The sequence below is a fragment of the Rousettus aegyptiacus genome, unplaced genomic scaffold (assembly GCF_014176215.1).
Source record: "Rousettus aegyptiacus isolate mRouAeg1 unplaced genomic scaffold, mRouAeg1.p scaffold_m13_p_1, whole genome shotgun sequence".
NCBI lineage: Eukaryota > Metazoa > Chordata > Mammalia > Chiroptera > Pteropodidae > Rousettus > Rousettus aegyptiacus.
Window position 1 is genome coordinate 99,295,929 of NW_023416284.1, and position 26,634 is coordinate 99,322,562.

The following is a 26,634-nucleotide window of genomic DNA, read 5'->3' on the forward strand; positions in this document are numbered from 1 at the left end:
GTGGGTTATGGAGATGGGAGGGGATAGAAATGGGGGGAATAGAAAGATGATCCAAACAAAAAGTGAAAGGGAGGGAAAGGTAAATAACTTTTGATTGCTTTAAATAGACATTTCTCCGAAGAACATATACAAATTTCCAAATAAGCGCATGAAAACATGGTCAACATTACTAATCATTAGGGAAATACAAAGAAAAACCATAATGAGATACCACCTCATACCTTAGGATGGCTATTATAAACAAAATAAAAACAGTAACAATGTGTAGTTATATGAAATAAAAGTACTAACTTTTTCCTATTAAATAGCCTTTTTAAGTTTCTTTTTTCATCCTGCCATTTCTTTTTAAGAGAAATACCAGTAGACAGACAAAGCCACTCAAAGTTCAAGTTATGCATTCGTCTATTGTCGCACATCAGAATTTTGGTTTGAAACTTTTGTCTTGGCTGGGAAGTATTATTGGATATTCAGGTAGGTTCATAAAAGCTTGTGCTAATTGACTTAAAAATGAGCTCATATGCCCGTACAAAACTGTTCTGGAAAAAATATCAAGTAGAATAATTTCTTGCTTTCATTTAAAATTTAAAAAAAATCTCAGTATCTTTATGCACAGAAAAACCAAATTTCGATGCACGCGATTTTTTTATATGCATACAAAGATTTTGTGTTCAAATAAATACAGAAAACATTCAGTTTTAACGATTGTAAAGGACTTTAATATGCTAATATCTAAATCTCATAAACTTGATAAAAGAACCATTTTTTTTTTTTTAACAGTATCCTTTGGAACTGTTTCACCTAGCAAGCTGGAAAATGCTACTGTAAATACAACCTAAATGGTTAGCAGTTAAAAGGATGAAAACTAATGTTGATATCTTTGTTGACTCCTACAACTTTTGGTTCCCCGTAATTTTCAACTCTGAAAATTTCCAAATTTGAAGTTAATGATTTGATTTTTTCTTTTTCCACATCCTACAAATTAGATATTCTTTTTAATGTAATGATAACATAATTAAGAACTCACATGTTCAATGCTGAAAATACCGATTTAGCATTTAACACTCAAGAGTAAAAGGCATAGATTGAGGCTGTTTGCCATCTTTAGGCAAGAAAAGTGATTTGGATAAATGACATTCTGATGTTTACTGTAAAGAAAATTTCTGAAGTATGTATTAAAAGGCTATTAGAGCATTGCTACACTGTGAATGACAGGTAAAAATAATGAGGTGTGGAAATTTAGAACACGTTTGCATGACTTATGAATGTCTTTCCAGTTATTTTTCTTATCCTCATTTTTTAAAATTTGGTGTTTTCCTTTGAATATCTATATGCCAAGTACTGTGCTACAGTAAAAACTTAACTCCATTGTTTTCTGATTTATATTTCATGCTTGTAGAAGAATAAAAACAATAATTATAAAGTATGAAACAAAAAGGTATTAAAGTTTTGGTTATGTTAATGCTTATATTAACATTTGAAGAACTTTTTTTGAGTTTAGTATTAGAGGATGTAGGAATTTGTCTTCCAGGGCCTCTTACATAGTAGATACACGTAGATAGGTACACAGTATGTTTTTGTTTAATATATGAAGAACATTTTGCATAGCATTAATTAAAAGGGGTGTATATATTATAGCACAGAGGTCATGTATTTCTTTTAAATGGTAGCTCAGTTTTATATTATTCCTGTCCTTCAGTTGTCATGGGATATATAACAATTTTCTATAATATAATTTAATATATAGCATAAGTGCTTAAAGAATATTTATTTCAGTGGTTTCTGGATGCTTTGCTCTTCCAATTCTTTACAGCATAAGAAGTCATCTTTCTGATAGACATATATTTTGATGTTCTGGAGTGTGTTGGTATATAATGCATGATTTGGAATTTTTCTCCTTTTTGTTAAAATGTTAAAACATTTTTCTGAGTAAACTTGACCTTTTATAAAATATGTTAAACTCTATAGGTCAATATGAACATTTCTAGTAAAATGTCGTTTTATTTTAATATTTGAAGTTACTATTTCATGACAGCTTTTCTTCCTGTTTTAAGATGGCCTTCGCCGAATTTTATGTCAAGTTGGTTTACAAGAAGGGCCAGATGGTGAAAACTCTTCTCTTGTGGATAGATTGATGCTTAATGATTCCAAATTGTGGAAAGGTGAATCTCTTAACTACTTTTAAGGTATAGAGGGACCTGCGTAGGTAATTGGGATTTTAAAGTTTTGTTTTGTTTTGTTTTTCATGTGGGCAGATATTTAATGTATTTATGGTTTTTAGAATTACCATATGCAGTTATATTCTTTGGAAAAAATAAAAAACAGATTCGGGGGTTCATGACCTAAATTAAATAACCTTTATATCTTGTTAGAACACTATTTAGAAAAACTGATTTTTTAAGAAGCAGCTTACAAATATTTCATACCAAGGAACACATGTAGTTTTATTCTCAAGACTTAAAATACAGCTGGTCATGTAAAAACTTTGGAAATGTAATTTTGGCTTGTTTCATATATCTTTATCTTACATCTGCTCTTTTTGTAAAAGGTGCTAGGAGTATGTATCATCAGTTGTTCATGAGCAGTCTTCTTATGGATTTGAAATACAAGAAGCTGTTTGCTGTTCGATTTGCAAAGGTAAATAGTTTTTCAGTTTTGAAGATTAACAAAATAGGTTATATATTTTATATTAATGCTAGCCCATAATTATATTCAGGCTTTATAAAATTAGCAGCTAATAGTAATATCAGTGTGTTGATTTTTAATTCTAAGAAACTTTATAAATGATCTTTTTATCTTTTATCAATAGAATAAAATTTCAGCAGTAAGGCTTTTCTCGTCCATTATCTGCCATGATAATATGAATATCCATCTATAGAGTATGTATGATATGAAACAATAAATGAAGAATTTATACCTATGCTATTGTGAATTATGATATTATTCCTATTAAAAGTTGTATAAGGAAGAGATATCTTAGTTGAAACAATGTGTATATATGGATATGATTTAGGAATCATGAATTCTAGGTTGTTGATATTGTTAAATTAGATTCTCCCTTTGTAGCAGCATGTGATTAAGCTAACTACTTTTTTTTTTTTCACCTAAATTAGGAGTTCTTAATCAAAGAAGTCTGTAAGAATCATTTGGAGAACTCTTTCAAAATACATGTGTTTGTGTTCTATTCTCAAACCTGCTGAAGCAGATTCATCAGCAACAGGACCCAAGCACATGTACTTTGAAAGAGCCGTCGAGTGATTGTGATACATGTCCAGAAGTAATACAAGTCTGATTTCATCAGACACATGTAAAGCTGCTATAGTTTAGCTCCATGGGTGTACAGTGACATCTCAGGATTTTAGTAACTGTTACTCCTATTTCAGATCATTAACTACTATTTGTGTTTGAGAAGATTCTCTAGTGAATCAGTATTTATACAGAATTTAATTGGTAGAAATCATTCCAGTTATCATCCTTATAATGTTATCTTATTGACTCCTCCAGCACTGACTTTTCATTATAATCCTTAAACATTTGGTCATTATGGATTAGAGGTGAATCTCCCGCCCCCCTCCCCTTGTTGTTTAGAATTACCAGCAGTTGCAGAGAGATTTTATGGAGGATGATCACGAGCGAGCAGTGTCCGTGACTGCTCTGTCTGTCCAGTTCTTCACTGCACCTACTCTGGTGAGTAGTGCTTGCCTTTTCTTTGTAACTGATAGCTGGCACTCCTTGCCTTTTTTTGCCTTCTTAATAGAACTATGAGCGTTTGCAGAGTGATTATGTGACAGATGACCACGACAGAGAGTTTTCAGTCGCAGACCTCTCGGTTCAGATATTCACAGTTCCTTCACTTGTAAGTACTGAAAGACTAAGAACAACTTTTTCTTTTCCATTAACAGAAGTAAAGCCTAAAATAATAGAGAACTAAGATCTCTATATTCCTGCGTAGAGTAATATTTTGTTAATGAGTAATAAGACTTCAGATACCTTCAATCATACTAGAATATATCCTCGGATATGTAATCTAGAGGGAGAAAGTCATTTACCTTAACCTGTACTTTTTCATAGTACCTTCCTGAGGTTTTGAACTGATTAGTTAAAATTAAGCTGATCAGTTTAACAAATTTATCCAATAGAAACAGACAGCATATTATATATAAACTCACATTTTGAGAAGACCTCTTCCCCAATAAGGAAAAGGCTAAGGCAGTTGAATCACAATGATTAGGTAGTCTTGTATTAAGTTTCACTTGTTGCTCTGAAAGACATCACTGTTTTAGTACTATTCAGTAATTAAAATTAATTTAACAAAAATTTATTGAGTGCCTGTTATTTATTAGGCACAGTTCTAGGATTTGGGAATGCAGTGGTGAACAAAAACAGATGTGGTCTTGGCCCTGATGGAACTTAAAATAATAGGAAGGACTCACATAAATGGTTAATTAAAATTATAATGAAAACTGAAGAATCTGTTTGAGACAGAATAATAGATCTGACCACAGTTCAGAAAGGAGATTCGCTAAGGACCTTTATTCAGGTTTGTGAAGGGAAGTCCATACAGATGGACTAGCTCTTAAGTCCTGTAGAAGAATGCAGAGAAAGCCAGTATAGATGAAGATCCTTGAACATAGAGTGAAATCAGACCAGAAACATAGGCACTGGCCAAACTATAGATTTAAGAGTGCTCTACGGTTATTTTACTAATAAGATATATATTCTAGGGTTTTGGTTTTTTTTAAGTGTATGCGACTGTTTTTCCCCGGATCACTTTTATGTTCAAGGATATACTGTAGTACAGTTGAAGCTGTCTCAAGTCTGTTTACTCATTAATGAAATATTCTTGTAAACCAATTAAGAATTTAGGTTTTTATTTTAAGAGCATGGGAAGACAATAAAGAGTTTTAAATGGCACTTAACACCATCATATTTGTGATTTTTAGAAGATCATGCTGTTTGTAGTTTGGAGAACAAATTGATGTTGGGCAAAAGTGAGTTGGGGAATTTAATTAGAAGCTAATGTAATGATCCAGACAGGAACTGATGGTAACTTGACCTGGGATTTTGGCAATTCATGGAAGAGCTGTGAGAGAGATTTAGGTAGTGAAATCTATAGAATGAGCCACATGTTGGGTTTGAGGGATGATGGGTGTGGTGAATGATTGGCTGTTGGGTTTGAGGGAGAAGTGTAAAGATGATTCCTAGGTTTCTGACTTGCATCCCAGTGAATATTGTGCCACTTGCACTGGGAATTTTGGAGAATGAGTAGGATTTGTGAAGAAGGAAAACGATGCTTTCAGTTTAATCAGGATTAAGTTTGAGAAGTCTTTGAGACTTCTCAAATTCATTGTTCTGTCCATTTCCATACCAGTATCCAGTTTTAATAATTTTATTTTAATATTCCATTTTGATATCTTACACAGTTAAATCTTTATTTTTTTTCCAAAATTTTCTTAATTGTTTTTAGGCCTTCCCCTCCCCCCCAACCCGAATGAACTGAAATCAGTTTGTCAATTTCCCAAAAATAAATAAATAAATAAATAAATGAACGAATAAATAAATAAATAAATGGAAACACTAGAATTTTCACTGAAGAGGTTCTGTATAGATAATTTTGGAAGAATTAGTATCCTTACAATATTGAATGTCCCCATCTTGAAACCTAATTTGTCTTCATTTATTCAAGTGTTATTTTATGTTCTTTATGAAAACTTCATAGTTCTCTTTTCATGGGTCCGACATATTTTTTCATTTTTATCTGTTTTATATTTTTGATGTACCAGATTATTCACATTTTAAATCTGGCTATGGCTAGTTATACAGGAAAACTACTGATTTTTATGTAACTATCTTGTATCTATGTGGTCCTCTTATTAACATATTTTCTAATATTTTGTGTTCATTCCTTGGAGTTTCTTATAATCTGCAAACATTTTTTTTTCTAATATTTCAATGTTTTATCTTTGTTTCTGGTCTGACTCCTTTAGAAACACTAGAAAAATAGTATATATATATTCATTATTTAAAACATTTATTTAACACCTTTATTAACTAGGCATTGTTTTGAGCTCTGGGGATAAATACAGCAGTAAAAACAAATAAGTCCTTATTTCTGTGGAATTTATAGTCTAATTGGAGAAAGACAGATACACAATTGCATACTATTTATTGTAATCAACTGTCAGTAAGTTCTATGAAATAGAAAAACAGGTTAACTTAATAAAGTTTGACAGTGGAAGGGTCATATTTTATACAAGGTTATCAGAGGAGGCCTCTCAGAGCGGTGGTGTTTGAACAGAGACCTGAAGGAAATGAGAGAGTGACTGACTGGTAGAGGGCCTCCTGGACAGAGAGAACAACAAGTACAAAAGTTCTGAGATGAATGTGCACTTGACATTTAAACAAAAACTACAGATCTTACAGATATTGAGTAGAAATTATGACAATACTAGTACCAACTCAATCAAATTAGAAATGTGGGTGAAATTAACAAATCCTTAAGAAAAAACACAGGTTATTAAAAATGAATCAAGAAATAGAAAATTTTAATTAGTATAAAAATCTCACAAAGAAATCGCCAGGCCCTAAGGGCTGCACTAGGAAACTCTTCCAGATATTTAAAGAAATGATAGCTATGTTACATAAGTTTTTCCAAAAGACAGAGAGAATATACTTGCCAATTTAATTGAGTCCTCTGTAATCTTGATACCAAAACTCAAGGCAATTATAAGAAAATTACCATCTAATCTCTCACAAATGAATTCCCACAAATCGAATCAAACAATATAAAAGAATAATACCTCACAATCGAGTTTGGTTTTTTCCTTAATACAAGAGTAGTACAACATTTAGGGGAAAAATCAACTGCCATAATTCACCTTATTAACAGACAAAAAGGAAAACTATACTGAATGCTTTTCCAGAATTTGTGAAAATTAAACATTCATGATTTTAAAACACAAAAAATACCTCATAGCAAACTAGGAATAAAAAAAGAACTTCTTTAATCTGATAGAGTGCCTAAAACAAAAACAAAAAGTAAAAATCCAAAGCAAACATATTTAATGGTGAAATATTAAAAATTTTTCCCCTGAGATCAAGAATGAGAAAGATTTGTTGCTTTTATTCACCACCACACGGTAGCTGACATTCTTTTTATAATTTCTTGAGATATTTAGATCATTGACCAGCGTTTCTTTTCTGACAATTGCATTTAAGGCTTAAGTTTCCATCTAAGCATCATTTATTTAGCTGTGTCCCACAATTTTGTTATGTCATATTTTCATTATTCAATTCATAAAACTTATTTTCTATACCATTTCTTCTTTGACACTTTTTTCTTCTTTGTGATTATATTTCTTAGAAGTATATTGCTAAAGTTCAAAACACTGGGAAATTTCTAATTTTGTTAGGAATTTCTAGCATAATTTCACTGTGGTCAGTCCTTTTGAATTTGTTGAGCCTTGCTTTATGGCCCAGATGTTTACAGTTTTGGTAAATGTTCAATGTGAACTTAAAAGTAATTGGTTGCAGTATTTATATATGTCACCTAGGTCAAGTTTGTTAATTTTCATCATGTAAATCTTTAACATACTTACTAATTTTTTTGCCTACTTGTTCTATAGCTATTGAAACATATTAATAGACTCCCCACAATGATTGTTGATTGGTCTTTCTCCTTATACCTCTCAGTTTTTGCTTCATGTATGTTAAAGCTATGTAATTGAATGCATACAAATTTAGTATTGTTATACTTCCCAGATTGAGCCTTTTATCATTATGCGTTATCTTTTTTCATCTCAAATAATACTTCTGACCTCGAGGTCTAATTTATCTAACTGTTTTCTTTTGGTCAGTGTTTGCATAGTTTATCATTTCCATTGTTATATTTTTAACATTTCGGTACCCTTGTGTTTAAATTGTATTGCTTATAAAAAGCACATATTTGGGTTTTATTTATCCAGTCATCAAATCAAAATCATCTTAATATTTTAATTAGATTTCTGCTCATTTAATATAATTACTCATATTTGGCTTTATATTTACCACCTTACAATTTTTTTCTGTTTGACCCATCTATTTCGTTTTTTTCCTTTTTACCTTCTTTTGGATTAAATATTTATTATTTTACTTTCTCCCTTTATTAATTTATTAGTTATACATTCACGTAATACTTTTAAGTGTCATTTAGAGCAGTTTTATTCAAAGCGTCAGTTATGAAAAGATAGAGCTTGTACCAGAATATCAATCAACACATTGCTGCTTTCAGCAAAAATCTTGATGTGAAAAAAAAAAAAAAAAAAGTCAGCTGAACTAAACTGCTGTAAATAGTTGATTTACCTTCTTGTGCAAACTTCCTGTCACAACTGGCAACAAGCAATTTACAGGCTGCTGGTCTGTGAACCATACTTTGAGTAACACTGCTCTAAAGGTTAGGTTATGGCAGGCATCCTAAACTTAATATAGTCAGGCACCATGTTTTAGCCTCCCAAGGGTAGAAGTCTAGGTTCCCCACTCAGCCTTTGCTGGTGTTGGAGGGGATGGAGCCACAGTTTGTTTCTGTGGTGATTGGCTAGAGTGGAGGAGTTACCATCTGAAAATTTTCTGTCCTGCTAGGTGATTCCTTTCCTGTGGCTGGAGAGAGCAGGTGTTTATTGAAGCTTGAAAAAAGAGTGTACCCATTGGCACTTCTGGGTTGCCACCTTCTTTAGCTCCAAGTCTGGATGTATGAGATGAAAAAAAAAAAATTAAGGGAACTCTCTACCATGTCATTTCTTGGATTCCGAGGTCCCCAGCCAGTATGCCTTCTCTCCATCTTTCAGAGTCTTCTGGTGTTCCTTCTGCATATACTGTCCGGTTTATAGTTGTACTTAGCGGGGAGACTAGAGAAAAGTACATCTACTTTATCTTCCCTGAACCCTGAAGATACCCTTAAATGTTGTTAGGCAGATAGTGTGAGACGGATCACCATAATCTGCTTAGGAGTTGATATGACTCAAGGTTGTTTTGGTAGGACTCTTCTGATTCATTCTCATCCCTGGGACATAACCTGGAGTGTTCACTACAGTTCCTCCCATCTATAGGGTCCTGTACTCTAGTCTTGTTTCCTCACTTTGGTAAGAGTGCCACATCACTGTTTGCTCTTCTAGGCTTTCTGCTCTTCTTAGAATTCTATCCTTCATAGCTTCAGAATTTGCAAATGTCTTGAGAGGAAAACTGGAAGAAAGTTGGACTTGGTTCTCACCCTTGCATTTTAAGTTGACCTTTTCTAGTTGTTCTTGGTGGGAATGTTGGTCAGCCTCAAGCTACTCCATCAAGGCTGGAAGCAGAAGAGTACATGTATAGTTTCTTGAAAAAGCACAATTAGTAATTCTTACGCATGTCCCTGGTTTAAAGTCACTTGCCCTAGATATAAGTGAAACGTTTTATGTCAGTAACCCAATCTTCATTTTTAAATAGTTTGGAAAAGAACTGGTACTAATAATTCAAGTGATTATGTTACTTGTTCTAATTTATTTTATTAAATGTGTCCTCATCATAGTTGGCATTATTCCTGTATGCTCTATCGTGTTTACTTTAACTGAAACTATATGCACAGGCCATTGTTACTCAGTGAAGTTTTTCAGAATCTTTGGAGGGAATTGGTCCATTTTGACTATGTAATGAGCCTTGCACCACAAAATTGATTGTGATTTACATAAAATGAATAAAATGTAATTAAGTAGAGGTAATGTTTTTTAAATCAAAGTGAATCATTGGCATACAAAACAAGTGATTTTTTTTTTAGGGTGAGTGATAAGAAGTATTAGAACCATACAGTAACGTTAGATATTTAATGCCGAAAATTACCTTGGAAGGTTAGCAGCAGTCTAGGCATGAGGTGATAAAGCCATGCACTTAAAGCTTTTTATTTTTCTTTTCTGTTTTAACCTTGGAAAATATGCTTTCTTCAGTTATCTTTTTAGAAGTAGACATAGCTAAATAACTTCCCTACATTAATGGGACAGTACTAATGGTCCACCCTATTTATTTATTTATTTTTATTTGGCACCTAGGAAATCCAATCCAGACTATACAATGGATGAACCATCTATTTTAACATTCATATGAAACCGAAATTGCTAATAAGTGCCTTGATCAGTGAGATTTACATTCCACCAATATTAGTTGTCTCTCAAACTTCCTTTTAACTGCCTGTTAAAAATCTTGCAAGCAGACTCTACAGAGTTTTTCCTTAGCTTAGTGAAATTGCATTACACTCACTTCTTCAATCAACTAATATAGCAAGAAAAAGGAAAATCTTTTTACCTGTTAACAATTCTTATCCTTCAAATTTGACCTTAGTCTTCACTATCTAGGAAAATTAAGAGCAGTTAATCCTGTTGACTTTTGAGCTTCTTGGGGCCTAAGTCCTGGCAATGGGATGATGATTTAAGAGATTTTTGAAGGTCTATTTAACTATATAGATTTTCTCCATCTCTAATGACCTTAGAACTTAATTTCTACATTAGAATACAACTTTACTATATTCTTAGACTTCTTCTGTCTTTTGTATTTTTTGGTCCTTTTTGATGCAGCTTTCTATATTGCTAATTAAATAACCTGATATTGACTAACGTAAGACCTGGTTAAGTAGTTACCCAGTACTAATAACAACCTGGAACCTAGTTAGGCTGTAGATGTGGAGGGAAATCCATGATTTTTTTATATCAGAGTAATAATGTGATATTCAGGATGTTATTAGACCTTCTGGTTTAACTATGGAGTAGAAAATGGAATGCAAATTATTATGAAGTAATGTTCAACCTATTTCAAATAAATAATGTAAATTAAAGCCATCAGAATGGTAAAGATCAAAATGTTTGAAATTGGATTGCATTACCCAAAGGTCTCACCAATAAGAGCCTGGCTAAATAAAGTATGATAGAATACCTTGTGATAATTCAAAAAATGAGGAAATTTCTATAAACTGATAGGGGACAATCTCTAGAATTTATCAAGAAAAAAAAAGTGCAGAACAGTGTTTATAATACACTATCCTTTGGTGGAGGAGACATCCATACTTATGTCTACTTAATAATAATTTATATTTTAGAAATGTATATGTGTGTATGTGTGCATGTGTGTGTATATGTATATATGTGTATATATATGTTTATTATTGTACACACACAATCTCTGAGAGAATATTCAAGAAAACTAACAGAAATTGCCTTCGCAAGGGGGACCTCAGGAGCTAGGTGACTTTTCACCTAGTTTTTGGTTTGTTTGGGGGTTTTTTTGCACCGTTTAAGTGTATTTGCTTATTCAAAAATACAAAAATATGTATACATAGAAAAAAAAATAAGTCTTAACTAAGATTAAGAGGAAATAGAGTTTTATACTGAGTTCTACAGAATCTGTGATATAAATCTCTGGATCCTAGAATAATTATACCATACCATTATAGGTGTCTAAATGTCTCAGTTAAGGAAAATTTGCAGCCTGGTTCAGACCCCCTACCCTGAATTGTCTTTGAATAATGAGCCTTGGATCTGTCTCCTAACATTCTGGCATCTTTCTCCGTGATACAATTGTTGCTTCATTGCTTCATACAAGTGGCAATTGGAGTAAGTAATTGTTATTTAGAAATACACAGTAATACATTTATGGTACTGTATAGTTGTGTTGAAAGGTTTAAACTGAAAGAGCTAACCAATATTAGTGACTAGTTTTTAGCTTCCTAGTAAATAGGTTTTGATTATCATATACTCTGATACATTTGTTCTAGGCGCGGATGCTCATCACAGAAGAAAACCTTATGACCATTATCATTAAGACTTTTATGGATCATTTGAGACATCGAGATGCCCAGGGCAGATTTCAGTTTGAACGATATACTGCTTTACAAGCTTTCAAATTTAGGAGAGTTCAGAGCCTTATTTTAGACCTCAAGTAAGCTTTTTGTTTATTTATCAAACCAATTGCAACTTATAAAACGAACGTTGTTGTGTATCCATGTAGTCATTGCTATTTTTATCATGTTCAGGTATGTGTTAATTAGCAAACCAACTGAATGGTCAGATGATCTGAGGCAGAAGTTCCTGGAAGGATTTGATGCCTTTTTGGAATTACTCAAATGTATGCAGGTATGTATAAACTGACACATTATAAAAGGAAAACAAACACTTTCCTTTCTTCCCTTTTTTTCTTTTTGTTGTTGTTCATTGAACTGAACACCTTTTTGTCCTTGCATTTATTTCATATTGAGCACTTTTCCAAAAGAATGATTTAGGTGGCTAAATTTGGACCAAGAAACTCCTTTTTAATTGGAAATTCCTAGAAAGGTATAGAATGAGAATCCAACAAAGGTTCTTTTGTATTTGGTTTTTCTTTTGGTTACCATTAACATTCTTTCTTTGGGGATTGCTTACATGGAAATATTGTCAGTTATTTAAGAAACTATAATGTTGGGTTTTTTTTTTTAATGTTTTCACATTTCTTTCCCTGATGTGGTATTTATATATTACAGTGTAGAACTTTTCCCTCTCTGTTTATTCTTCTTTGGAAGCACCCTCATATGCAGAATAGAAATTAGAAGCAGAAACCAATTGGCATATTTAACCAGTTTTAACTATAAAAAGATAGATGACGTCTCAAAAAAATCTAAGCAGTATCATTATGATTCCTTTTAGTAGCTATCTGGCTTTCTTAAGGGAGAAATAAGCAAAGTCGACCTATTTTTAGAAAATATTTTAGGTCCCATGTTGGATTATGATTCATGGATGTTTAATTATAAAACTTCTGTGTGTTGGGGATTTTTTGGTATCTATAGGAACAATATATACTTTGGTCATTTTGATTATTATTTAATCAGTTCTGACACACCAGGGTGGTTTGTAAAAAGTTAAATTCTTCTGTATTCAAGTTGTTTATCTTTTTATTTTTTCTTTCCGTCTCTATGAAAACTTTTAGTTGGAGATGAGGAATAAATATAAAAACTTCAGTATATTATAAAATATCTTTATAAATGCAATAACATTTTAAAAGCCTGTCAAATTTCTTCCAATAATTTTTCCTATAGATGATAGAGCTAAAAAGGAATTTGAAAGATGGTTACATATTCATTTTATTATCTAAACCATACAGAAGATGGCCTCTAAAATAAATTGTTATATACTTTACGGAGATTTTTTTATTTCTATTTTAGAGAATGTTAGAATGTTAGATATAACATATAATTTAAGAAGTTGGACGTCTCATACTACTCGAAACTTAAATTTCCATGTAAGAGAACAAATATTATTTTAATTCCTTTAACATCTTTTCGCTTTCTTTAAGGGAATGGATCCAATTACTCGTCAAGTGGGACAGCATATTGAAATGGAACCAGAGTGGGAAGCAGCCTTCACGTTGCAAATGAAATTAACACATGTGATTTCAATGATGCAGGACTGGTGTGCTTTAGATGTGAGTTTCTTTTAGGAATAGGAGATAGGAGATAAATGGAGGAATGGGGAACAGATTTCTAAGTAAATTTTGAGGAGATTTGGAGAGGATAGTGGTGATAGCTCATAAAAGAGCATATTTTTTTTTCACCTATAAATTTGATAAAAGTTAAAATTCCGAAGCCTTAAAAATCTTTAAAATAGAGAGGGAAATAATCCACATTCTCTCTTATGTTACTATCTTTATTTTTTCCATTATCCCACATAGATTTTGATGGGATAATGGAAAAAGTACATAAAAAGAATAGTTTCTAACTATGCTCAGAAACAAAGTTTTACTATTGGTACATTTGTCCTCTGTCTTAAAATTATTTTGTCTGTTTGGCTATGAAGTCTACATGAGAGCCTGTATAAGTTGGGAGGTCAGAAAAGGCTTCCATAACATCTGAACTGTGTGTCAGTTAACTGATCAGAGTATAAAAAATAATCCTGCCTGAGAGACAGTTGCATCATGCTCTGTGATGAGTATGGTTATTAGGTTATTAGGAGTATGGTTATTGGAGGAGCTTTGTTGGGAGTGTAGAGGTCAAAGGCAGAGAAGTGGACAGGTCCTGACATCACAGGGTTTTGGAAGACATGGAAGGAAGTTTGGATTTTATTGTAATTGAAGTGGGGCTCCATTAGACTACCAAGCAGAAAATGACATGATCTAATTTATGTGTTTTTAAAAGTTACTCTGTGGAGAATGGGTGGAGTGGGGCAAGAGTTTCTAATAGAGGGATGGTTGGCTTTCCTTTGAGTTACTGGAGATAATCAGTGGCCAGGTTTGAGAGAAATTTAGAAGATGAAGTTGCCAGTTTGGTAATAGATTGGAAATGAGAGAAAGGAGGATATTGGAATAACCTCTAGATTTCTACAGCTGTACAGAGATGCCAATCACTGACACAGGGGTATGGGGTAGGGACCAAGTTGGGAAAGGAACATTGAGTGATTTTGCCTGTATTGATATTTGAGGTGCTTAACTAGTTGTCAAATTGAAGTGTTTATTCAATGTTGTAGAAACCCAGCCTTTTGAGTAACTTATAGCAAACCTTCTTCTTTTAGGAAAAAGTTTTAATTGAAGCTTACAAGAAATGCCTTGCAGTATTGATGCAGTGTCATGGTGGTTTTACTGATGGTGAACAACCAATCACATTAAGCATTTGTGGACATTCAGTGGAAACTATCAGATACTGTGTTTCTCAAGAAAAAGTTAGCATTCACCTTCCAGTTTCTCGCTTACTTGCAGGTAAAGCATTTCTCCTCAAAAAGAACCCTGAAACTATATTTTAAATTATACTTATTGAATACCTACTCTACATTCTTCTGAGAGTTTTATATGCATTAACTTTTTTAATCACATCGCCTATGAGGTCGATATTATAATTAAGTTTGTGTCACATAAGGGAAGACTGAAACACAAATGTGATTTGCTTAGTGGCACACACCAAGAGTCAGAGAAGGAATTTTGAGGTAGTTTAGCACCAGAAACCATGTTTATAATGACTGTACCACCATAACATAGTGCCTCAGACTTTAACTGCAGGTACCATGTTTTATTGTCTAACTCAACCTAGCTTCAAAGTCTGTGTTGTTACAATTCAGAGTGATTGCTAACAAATTGAAACCGCCCTGGATTTTCTCTCACTCTAAATTGTTTCTTAATCATTTATGGATAACCTTTCTAAGTGTCAGGTCAGGAGTAAGTCCTAAATTTGGGTGATAGTTTTCAATACTAAGTAGTCGATTTACAAGATATTTATGCTTGGTAGAATATTTGAAGCTGCCACCTTACAGAAGCCAAAAACTTTGAACATGCACTTGTCCATCTCTGCAGACTCCTTTCAGTACAGCTCCCTACTATGTTTCTTGATTGCAGGAGTTTTTATCCTACTCACATACTATTGTTCCCTTTAGTTCCAGAGTAGAAAGGAGACATTTTAAAGGTAGATATTTTTACTCATTGCAGAATTTGTAATTTATCTTAATTAAGTGTGTAGCTCAGTAACTTAATATGATATAAAAGTGGATGTGGGTGTGTGGGGGGGAGATTGTGGAGGATTGGTATCATTTCTTCCTTAAGTATTCAGGAGAATTCACCAGTGAAAGCCAATGGACCTAATACTTTGCTTCCTTTTTGGAAGATTTTAATTATTTATTCATTTTCTTTAAAAAATAGTTGATTCTGGTTATCCATTTCTCCTTAAGTGAGTTTTGGTAGCTCCTATTTATCAAGAAATTGGTCCATTTCATCTGAGTTATCAAATTTGTGGGCAGAGAGTATTCCTTTTTTAATTCCTTTAATGTCCATGGGATCAAGAGTAATGATCCCTCATTTATTTCTGAAGGCGTTTTTTTTTCCCATTCTTATGAGCATTATCACATTATCCTGCTGAAAGCATTTCAGTAGTCTTTTTGATTATTACTGAATTCGTGGTGGTTCATTATAACCGAGATATCTGAATATCAACAGTACAACAAATAAGTATCTAGAATGAAGTTTTGCCTATAAGAAGAAATCTCTTAATTCCCATAACTCGATCAGGCCCAGTTTTGTTTTTATAAGTCCTTTGAGCATTCTGAACTGTTGATCCTCAACACAGGCAAATGGTAGCATGGTGTGTGGAAAAGTATTCAACTAGAATGCAGGGAAGGAAGGTCTGTCTCCAACTCAGCTGCTGATTTTTTTTCTGCTTTTTAAAGTCTGATTGTATGGATAGAAGCTGATGCAGATAGTTCTCCATGGGGAAAATAGTACTCTGAATGAAAATGTGCTAATTTCTACCTGGCTCTTTATCTTCCTCAACTCTTCTCAGTGAACATTTTTGAGCATTCTTTCTCACTGTTTTTGACAAATCTTGCCCTGAATGCTTATCATTCTTAATTGGAAAGCTAAGTAAACAAACACATAGAACAATTTAAAAAGAACTTGGAGTGTGTACTAATGGAGCTTGAGTGGCAGCTGGTCAGTACAAGTTATTAGAATGGGATTTGTAGTGCAAGTCATCTTAAATGAAGAAGCCTCAAACCAGACTTGACCAAGGGGCCAACATTTATTGATAAGACTGTGAAAAGTATTTTCTGATTAGACAACAACATAAACAGGACACTTAATTCTTACTTAACAGAATTAACTAAGGTTGAGCTATAACAGAGCCCTTTGCATTTAGGAACTAAAGAAACTTTGATCCTAAACTGGAAGTTCTGGGGAACTTAATTCTGAGTCAGGATCAGTCCAGTGAATCCCAGGACCAGTCTCTCTCTTCATTTGCCAGAAGGATCTCACTATTTTAAATAGGAACAAATTCCATGGCCCAATGAATATGACTTTTAAAGCTGGCATAAAATACATAAATTACTTTGATAGTTATATAGCTGCTTTTGCTGTTTGTATGTCTAACATTTACTTCTATAAAATGTTATCAGTGTATGTTGGCACATTAATTAAAACTAGTTCTAAGTGTGCCTTTGATAGATGTTCATAAGAATAAAGTTTTGTTTATGGCTGCAGTTCATTTTATATCTTAATTTGTAACATGATAAGTTCCCGAAGAGAAAAAGAAGTTAATTACAAAGTTGAGTGAATATTTAGGTTTTCGTTTCTTTCTTCTAAGTGATTTTCACTTGTAGAAATATGTTTTTGTTTGTTCTTCCATGCAGGTTTGCATGTATTATTAAGCAAAAGTGAAGTGGCATATAAATTTCCAGAGCTCCTACCTCTTGTAAGTAGTACCAACTTTAAAAATAAATACTTATTTATTATGTTTCATGCTTTGAAATCACTTTGAAACAAAGTTTATTAGGGTTCTCCAGAGAAACGGAACCATTAAAGAGAGTGTATGTGTGTGTGTTTGTGTTTATGTGTGCACACATGTATATGTATGTATGGAGAGAGGAAGAGACAGATTAATTTGTTATAAGGAATTTGTTCTTGTAGTTAGGGCCTGGCAAGTCAGAAATATGCCTGCAATGCAGCCTGATAGGTCGGAGACCCAAGGAAGAGTTGATGTTGCAGTTCAAAGTCCTAAAGCAATCTAGACGCAAAATTTCTACATCCTGGGAGCACCTCAGTCTTTTCTCTTAAGGCCTTCAACTAATTGGATGAGGCCCACCCACTTTATAGAGAGCAATGTGCTTAATTCGAAGTCTACTGATTTAAATATTAATCATCTCTACAAAATACCTTCACAGCAACATCTAGACTGGTGTTAATCAGAAACTGGCCAAGATGACACAAAATTGACCATCACACAAATGTACCTTTAAATAATTTTAATTTGTGTTTTATTCAAAACATTCATCTCAGTCAATCTTTATAGAGTTGAAACTTTCATGTTTGTTTGTTGTTTTTTTTTTTTTTTTTTGTACGTACAGAGTGAACTTAGCCCACCTATGTTGATAGAACACCCTCTTAGATGTCTTGTTTTATGTGCCCAAGTTCATGCAGGAATGTGGAGAAGAAATGGTTTCTCTCTGGTAAACCAGGTGAGTGTGTTTTAAGTCTGTGGAGTGTTTTCAATCTATTGCTTGGCTTCTATGGAGGATGTAATTTTCAGTGTATTTAATCATTGAAAGTTGAGTCTCTACGTTATAATTGTTTGAGAATATGTTAAACCATTAAGATTTCTTAGAACTTTTATCCATACTTTGCCAAGAAAGAATATCAAAAGTAGAAATGCACTTAATTTTCTTAATTTTCACTTAGCAATCATTTTTAGAACAAAGTTGGATATTAAAACAATAAAAATTCAGATTGTATGTACTTAAATTGTGTTAAAAGATAAAAGTTCTGTTAGTATAGCTCCGAAATTGAAGTTTTAATTTTTAAACCTCACCAAGGCTTGGTATATGTTTTTTCCATTTTTGTTAGGTATAAATCTTACTGACACAACTTTGTTGACAGATCCAAAAAGATGGATGCAAAACATGGACCATAGAGTGACCACTGTAATCTAGAAATTCCTAATTAATTAATCTCTGCTAGGATAGTATGAACTATTGGGGAAACTACATTGTGTATGCACGTGCTTGCCCAAAACCTGTGTGCTCTTTTGGGGTGTGGGAAGAGGAAGAAGCTGCACAAATAAAAACCTGTTTACCCAATATAATTTTTTTTCTTTTTTAGATTTATTACTACCATAATGTGAAATGTAGACGTGAAATGTTTGACAAGGATATAATAATGCTTCAGGTAATGAATTAAAAGCATTAAATTTAAAGTTGTGGGGAGTGTTTTTCTTCTGTTAATTCCTTAGGACCCATTCAGTCGTGATCACTCCCAGATCTGCTCAACTCTAAACTTCTATGGCTGACAGCCTATAGAAAGAACATTTTCATATAGATTTTCTGGACACATCTCAGATTAAACATATTTAAAATAATTCTTCTTGCCTTCTCTGTATCTTCTTCCTGTCTTTGGTTTCTTACCTTGGTGAATTTTTCAACAATCTATATAGCTGATAGATTAGAAACCTAAAAGCCCTTCTTTCTTCATTGTCCTCTGGTTAAAGACCCAAACCCTTTAAACCACTGTTCAAGGCCTGTGATACTTAACTGCTTTAAAATTCCCTGAATTTGCTATGCTCTTTCTTAAGTCTTAAACTCTGCATGTTTATTTCTTTTGCTCCCTAGATTGCCCACCCCAGCCCCTTCTTTTTCCATTTACTAGTAACTTATTTTCCTGTATGTATTAATGTTTAGTTTAGTGTCAGTTTCTTGGGAAGCCTTCCTTGACACTAAACCATGGCTAAATGTCCCTTGTGAGAGGGCCCATAGTGTGGTGCTTATCCCCCACCATAGCATTAATAACTATTTATTGTGCTTGCCTGTTTACTTTTCATCCCCTCCACTAGACCATGCCTTCTTTTTTGTCCATTGTGCATAGCACTATGCTTTTCACATAGTAGTTTTATTGCTGAATGAGTTAGAAATTATTGGTTATGAAATATGTTTCAAAAAATTATTGGTTCAAAATAAATTAAAATCCAAGTTGATTTAGTATTTATACAAATGGAACTAAAGGACAATTAGAACTAATATTTAAAAGCTGTTGCTTTTATTAGTGTAGCATTTATCACCAAAAATTAGCTTAAGAATTCTTGTTAAGAGTTTAAAATGATATGTATAAAAAAATAGTAGAAGCTTAATTGCCATACCACATTTCTCTCCGAGGCCATATACCAGACAATGATAAGAGAACCCTGAAATAAAACTTCAGACCTAAATTCAGAGGAATACAATTAATTCAAAGCATTAAAAGAAAAGAGAACATATAGTCCATGTTGTTCTGATGTATGGACCTAACAGGATTTTTTTTGTTTTGTTTATGCTTTGCCTGTTTTACCAGCTTATATTCCTGTCCACACTTACAGCTACCACAAATGGGATTGGGACTAAATGGATTTTATTCTTTTATTGGGATTGGTGACAACGCAACCGCTTTCTCTTGTGCAAACCAGAATATCTCTCACTAATTATTTAGAGTTCTTTTGACCTTCTTCTTATTTTATCTCAAAAATTAAAAAAAAAAAAAAAAAAAGACAGGTGTCTCCATGATGGATCCAAATCATTTCCTGATGATAATGCTCAGTCGCTTTGAACTTTATCAGATTTTCAGTACTCCAGACTACGGAAAAAGATTTAGTTCTGAGACTACCCAGAAGGTAAGAACATGTTTTATGAGGCCACATTCTTAAAGAACCATCTTTCATTCTTTTTGATTATGTTAATCATTTGAAATAATAGAGTATTTGTATTCTTATCTTTGAACTTTATCTCCCCCCGCCCCCTTATTATAGGATGTAGTTCAGCAAAACAATACTTTAATAGAAGAAATGTTATACCTCATTATAATGCTTGTTGGTAAGTTTGGATTGTTTGAGACATTTATAAATTTTCTTGTCTTTTGTAGTAGCAAATAGTTCAGAATTTCTGAACTCTGTGTGTGTGTGTGGGTGTGCGCGCGTGTGCACGTGCACTTATTTGTTTGAGTGGCTAATCTGGGGAAGAATATTAGAGTACCCATCTTTTTTTCCCCTCTGGTTACTGTCATATTGAGAGTAATAGCACTGTGGTGCTTTGGGAAAAGGAGAGAGAGCATAAGTATTAAGCAGAATAAACTGGAAAACTCTTTGTTTTGGGGAAAATAAGAGGGACACAAAAATTTAGCAAGAATGGAATATTTAGGAGCTATTTACTGTTACTTTATATCTTAGCTTTATTAATCTCTGTGGTTTTGTAGTGCAAAAGTGTCATCTTGACTTCAGATATCATAATTCCAAGTTAATAGAGACCTGTTGCTTATAGAAGCAGATTTCTTTTTGCCTATGTTTTCAGTCCTGTTGCCTCTATCTTTCCTATTTTATCCTTTACCTTCTCCTACCTCCCCTGCTATTTCAGACTCTCTACAGTCCATAGAGCAGAGACTCTTGGCAACTGTCAGGATGTGATACCAATGAAGGAGGTCTCAGAAGGTGATAACTCATTTGCCACTAGATAGAAGGACAGAGGAAGGCTCTCCCTCCCTGCTACCACATGGCAGATGGCATGCAAGCAGTTCCCTAGGCTACTGGTACAACTGCTGTAGCAATTCTTGACTACTTCTAATCCCTTCCCACCTTCTGATCCCATTCTTTCAAAACTGCAACCGGAGTTCTCTCTCCACTGCCTAAAGCCTGCACTCACCTATTGTGTCTGAGACTCAGAAGTATGGTTGGGAGCTGCTCTCGCCCTAGCTTGTTGCCAGACCAGTCATTGCTTTTTCATCGCACAGAAAGAAAAATGTATTGTGTTGTGTGAATTATGAGTATATTATCACATAAGTATTGTGTTTGTTAAATGTGTACGTGTATACACTTTTTTATTGTTGACAGGAGAAAGATTTAATCCTGGAATTGGACAGGTAAATGCTACAGATGAAATTAAGCGAGAGATTATCCATCAGTTGAGCATCAAACCTATGGCTCATAGTGAACTGGTAAAGTCTTTACCTGAAGATGTAAGTACTTACATTTTTAAAAAGATTATAGAAATCTTTTCCTACCTATTAGTCTAGTATATATAGACTTATATATATCTTTTTCATGATTGTGAAAACTACAGCCCTTGGACTTGTTTAACTCTAGTCACTCTTATTAGAAGTAATTAGAAAAAGAACATCATAGGGACTGGGAGTGGAAAACAGCATATGAATAGAATCTTTTATGGTGAAGCCTCGAAAAAAGTTAAGTATGCTGAGTAAAAGTAAACCTGGTCCTTGGGACTGAATATATGTCTCCATTAGAAAGGGGTTGTTATAGTCTTCAGTACAAAATTACCATGGGTAGAGTATTTCGAGGAAGGGAGTGAGAAATATCTACTCAGTTGTGTTGAATAAACTGAAGTTTCCCAGAGCTTTGTCCTTCTGAAGCATCCAAAGACTCTTCTTAGTTTAGTGAGCCATGTCTTTAATTTTAGTGAATGTAAAATAATATTCAAATGGGCTTTCATAGGTCAATTGTAATTGTTTTTCCTCCCAGGATCTTAAGTACTCAGCCACCTGTTTTTCAGCCATAGGACTTTTTAGAAACCCAAAACTTACAGTTGGGAAAGGGTTTGATTTTCATTGAGGCTTTTCAAAATATTGTATCAAATTTGAAACATAAAATTAAAACTTTCAATCTTAATGTTTATTCTTCTAGAATTTAAACCTAAATTCTTGCATACTAATACTTCTTTTAAACTTTGTATTGTGAAAATTTTCCAACATTTATAGGAATGAAAACATAGTTTAACAAACCCATCACCAGCTTCAACAAATGACCAGTCTTATGTATGCCCCAACCACTAATCTCTATCCTCCCCACTGGATTATTTTACAGAGAAAGTCAGGTTTACTATTTCATCTACAACTAGAATTCTACATACCTAAAACAGTGGTTCTTACCCAGGACTGTTTTGCCCCCCAGGGGACCTTGGGCACTCAAGGCAGGGTGTGTGGTGCTACTGGCATCCAATAAACAGAGGCCAGGAATACTGCTAAACATTGCACAATGCTCAAGACAGACCACAAACACACACACACAAAACGAAGAATTAGCTGATCCAAATGTTAGTAACACCGAGACTGAGCAACTGATTTAAAAGATAAGAGCATTCAGGAAAACCTATCCATGTGCCATTATTACACCTAAAAAAATAATAATTTCTTAATATCACTAAATATCTAGTCAGAATAAAAATTACCTGTACTTTTTAATGCAGGAAATGAATTCTGAGTTGTTAAATGAAGAAGCAATTATGGTTTCACTTAGACTTTAAGGAAGAATAAAATTTAAAATAACATTTTAAAAGCGCTATATATTTGCCTTGTATAAAGTGATAGCAACTATATTTACTAAATATTTTTGACCAGAGAATTCTTTATTTACAGAATTCCTATTAACATCTTATTTGTGAATGGGATATGGTTAGGAAATACTGTTTTACAAGAAATAGATAAGTTAACTATTTAACTGTGTAACTGTTTCACAAGATATTACAATATCTTACATAAATTTTGTTTATTATGTATAATTTGTGTTTTCCTTTTAATTTTTTTAATTCCTTTTGTGAGCTGCCACCTCAATTTCCTATGGTAGTGACTTCATTTTTAATTATATCAGTTTAAATGTTAGCTTACCAAATAAAGTCCCCTAATTGTATATTAATCATATGTTTACTATAGAATCCTCATCTGTAAATATTGGGGTAATAGTATATCTGCTTCATAGAAATGCTGTATGAGGCATAATGAGATAAAAAGCCCAGTGCTCAGAGTGCTAACAGATGTTATGAACATGAAACACACTTGTTTCCTATACCTTTAGGAGAACAAGGAGACTGGCATGGAGAGTGTCATTGAAGAAGTTGCCCATTTCAAGTGAGTTTACTTTCTGTTTTTTCACATTCAGTTTTTTTAATGCATTCATTTTTCTCAGTGTCCCCTTTGATGGAACGGAGAATGAAATTGTTGCTTTCGGAGAGTGACATTTTCAAATATTTAATGCTGAAAACTATATTTCTCACTCCCTTTCACTTTCATAATCTAGCTCTGCACTCACCAACTTAAAGTAGTAGCTTTATGAGGATTTTCACTGTATTCAGAATAAATGTTCATAGCTGATAAGTTTTAGATAATTAAATTTAACCTGAGTAGGTGACTTAAGTAAATGCATTGAACTTTCTTAAAATTGCTTTCTTTGTTTACATTTGAATATACTAAATTGTGCCATGGCCTGTGAATGCTGCCTTCTCTTGTGTGTAGTATGTCGCTCAGTCAGTTAACTTTTTAGCCCCTTAAGGGTGTTGAGACAATGTCTTAATGCTGCTTTTTCCTTGCTCCCCACCCTATGGCAATGTCTTTATTTTTGTTAGTTATAAAGGTATTATATGCTTTTAGAGAAAATATAGGGGGAAAAATACAGAAGAGATTCTGTAAGCCCTAAAGTTGTACCTACTTTTTCCAACTGGTAGAACTTACCACAGACATCTTTACATGTCAAAATGTAGAAGGTAGTGTCACTTTTAATGGTGTTCAGTTGTTTGGAGATGTCATAGTGTGTGTGTAGCCTATTCCCTGTTAGACTTTGAATTGTTGCCATTACAGTGACCATCATATTGACTTGTGCAGTTAGGATAAACTCAGAGTGGACATGCTATAAACTCAAAACGAATGACTATAAACCTTTGGAATTATATTCCAAATTCACCCACAGAATAGTACTAGCTTATACTCACCAGCAGTATATGAGAGCTCTGCTTTCTATTCTGTTATCTAATACTGTCTCATGAATTAGTGTATGACTTCAGTAATAATATTTTAAGGACTTTTTTTTTTTTAATAGGAAACCTGGATTAACAGGACGAGGCATGTATGAACTGAAACCAGAGTGTGCCAAAGAGTTCAATTTGTATTTCTATCACTTTTCAAGGGCAGAGCAGTCCAAGGTAATTGGGAAAATTAAAATTGTACTGGAGAAGAGTTGGGTTGGATTTTTTTTCTTTAATCTAAACAACTTTTCACAGATTGAAAAAAGATATATTTTTATTGTAGGAAATTTGGAAAAGATATAAAGAAGAAAGTACAGATTACCTATAATACTGCCACCTAACGTTTTGGGTTTTCTCTCCAGTGTTTTGTGCATACGTATAATTATACACATACCCACACATATAAAATTGTATATATATTATTGGCTTTTCAATACAAATTGTCAATCTGTATTATAATCAGCTTATTTTAAACTTATTTCAGAATTACTGCTGATTAACATTGTGCTTTTCCATAGTGACTTATAGAATTTTCCTAATTATTCTCAGCTGCTTAATTTTGCTGTTTAGCAGTTCTACTCTTAAAAGACTTTTTTCAATAAATGAAATTAAACAAAATTTAAACAGGAAGCTTTTGTTTAGTTTTTGATGTATATCCTAGAGCTCAAACCTAAATAAATTTTTGATTTGGGTTTGCATATGTTTCCCTTGCATTTTAAAGCAAGAAAGATCCCATTTGGAGTATTTGGGGGGAAAAATTAACCTTGATATATAAGATTGATGTGGGACTACAAAACTAAGAATAAAAATATTCTAAAATCAGAAGATAAACTGAGAAAGATTAACACATCAGTAGTTTGATTGTTGAGTTGTTTTGTATTATTAATTCCCCATTCAAATTACTTTCTTTTTTATTAGGCAGAAGAAGCTCAACGGAAATTGAAAAGACAAAATAAGGAAGATACAGGTATTTTTAATCTTCCCAAAAATCTCATGTCTTTTTTTGTTTTTTTTTGTTTTTATTGACTAAGATATCCTTAGTGAAGTAGATTTGAATATAAGCTTTCCAAGTAAACATTCAAAGGACTAATAAATATGCTAATATAGAAATAGTCTTTACTGTGCATCATCCCTGGGTTAATGTTTTTATCTAAGATCTTAAAATATGTCTAGGGAAAAGAAAGGCTTTCCTTTGTACTGCCACTGTTTATATAGCTGTTTTAATACATTTTTGACTGACCTTAAGGTAAAATACAGTGTTAAGATGTGTGTTAATGAGTAATTGTTGAGTGAAGACTGTCAAAATTATCTAATAAAGGGATAGTTTTATTAAGCATGTTTTATGGAAGAAACCAATAATTTTATTTTTCAGCACTTCCACCTCCTGTTTTGCCTCCATTCTGCCCTCTGTTCGCAAGTCTGGTTAACATTTTGCAGTCAGATGTCATGTTGTGCATCATGAGAACAATACTGCAGTGGGCTGTGGAACATAATGGATACACCTGGTCTGAGTCCATGCTGCAAAGGGTAGGTTTGAAGAAATTTAGTATTTATATGTTTTATAGTAAAAACCAAAATACTCTTGTCAGTATCTGTACACAGAAAACTTAAGACAAATGTAGGATTACCTTCATTTGAAATATAGTATATTGTTGCTGCTTTTGTGTCTGACAATGAAAACAAGAGTCTGGCAGATTTTGCTATACATGATTATGATTACCTTTGTCCTGTTAGCCACTCTGTCTTTCATTAATTGGTCCTAATATGTCTCTGTTTATGCAGTACTCTGTTATTTTTATAATGTGTTATCTTTGACATGTTTTTCATTTAATTCAAAAAACCTGTGAATTCATCAGTATCCATATTTTGCAACTGAAAAAATTGAAACTCAGAGACTTAAGGTCCTAGGGCTGATAAGTAGCAAGTCTAGAACATTGTTCGTATTTTACTTTATAGCTTTAATGTAAGTCCTTCTTAAATTATTATCTCATTGCATTTACACAACATTTAGTAGATACATCTTTTCCACTGTGTAGATGAGAAAGTCAAATTTTAGCAAGATCCAGTTAACTCGTTCGTCCCTGTTACTCAACTAATAAGTAACGTAGTAATAATTATTCAATTTATAGAATTAGCCTTATTCTGTGCTAGACAAGTGCAGTATTTGTAATCCTCAAAGCTTTAGTGGAAAGCTGCTTTTTTCTAAAGATAATAACATTAGATAGAGGGATTCCCTAAGGGCATGTGGCTTGAAAGCAGTGAAGCCAGGATTCAGATGAAGGCTAGTCTTCCTCCATAGCTTTCCTCCAAAGCTACAGTTCTTTCCATTGTCTCAGCAGGCTCATGTATGTCATTGGCTAACTTAGACCCCCCCGTCGCATTT

The 26,634-nt window shown here is 33.2% G+C and overlaps 1 protein-coding gene across 8 annotated transcripts in view; it reads left to right on the forward strand.

The window, feature by feature from the left end:
- UBR2 (ubiquitin protein ligase E3 component n-recognin 2) overlaps positions 1-26,634 on the forward strand; it is a 97,420-nt gene that overhangs the window by 37,303 nt on the left and 33,483 nt on the right. For 5 of the 8 annotated variants that reach the window (XM_036218164.1, XM_016128577.2, XM_016128575.2 and 2 more), the window contains 18 exons: positions 351-471; positions 2,052-2,159; positions 2,546-2,634; positions 3,755-3,853; positions 11,768-11,931; positions 12,026-12,125; positions 13,318-13,446; positions 14,529-14,712; positions 17,124-17,185; positions 17,838-17,948; positions 18,589-18,654; positions 20,003-20,125; positions 20,261-20,324; positions 21,335-21,459; positions 23,309-23,361; positions 24,326-24,428; positions 25,170-25,218; positions 25,624-25,778. In XM_036218164.1, coding sequence (XP_036074057.1) covers positions 351-471; positions 2,052-2,159; positions 2,546-2,634; positions 3,755-3,853; positions 11,768-11,931; positions 12,026-12,125; positions 13,318-13,446; positions 14,529-14,712; positions 17,124-17,185; positions 17,838-17,948; positions 18,589-18,654; positions 20,003-20,125; positions 20,261-20,324; positions 21,335-21,459; positions 23,309-23,361; positions 24,326-24,428; positions 25,170-25,218; positions 25,624-25,778 — 1,905 coding nt within the window. Of the gene's footprint in view, positions 1-350; positions 472-2,051; positions 2,160-2,545; positions 2,635-3,585; positions 3,685-3,754; positions 3,854-11,446; positions 11,588-11,767; positions 11,932-12,025; positions 12,126-13,317; positions 13,447-14,528; positions 14,713-17,123; positions 17,186-17,837; positions 17,949-18,588; positions 18,655-20,002; positions 20,126-20,260; positions 20,325-21,334; positions 21,460-23,308; positions 23,362-24,325; positions 24,429-25,169; positions 25,219-25,623; positions 25,779-26,634 lie in introns of those variants that run through there. The other 3 variants (XM_016128576.2, XM_016128580.2, XM_016128581.2) reach the window with 3 other exon arrangements.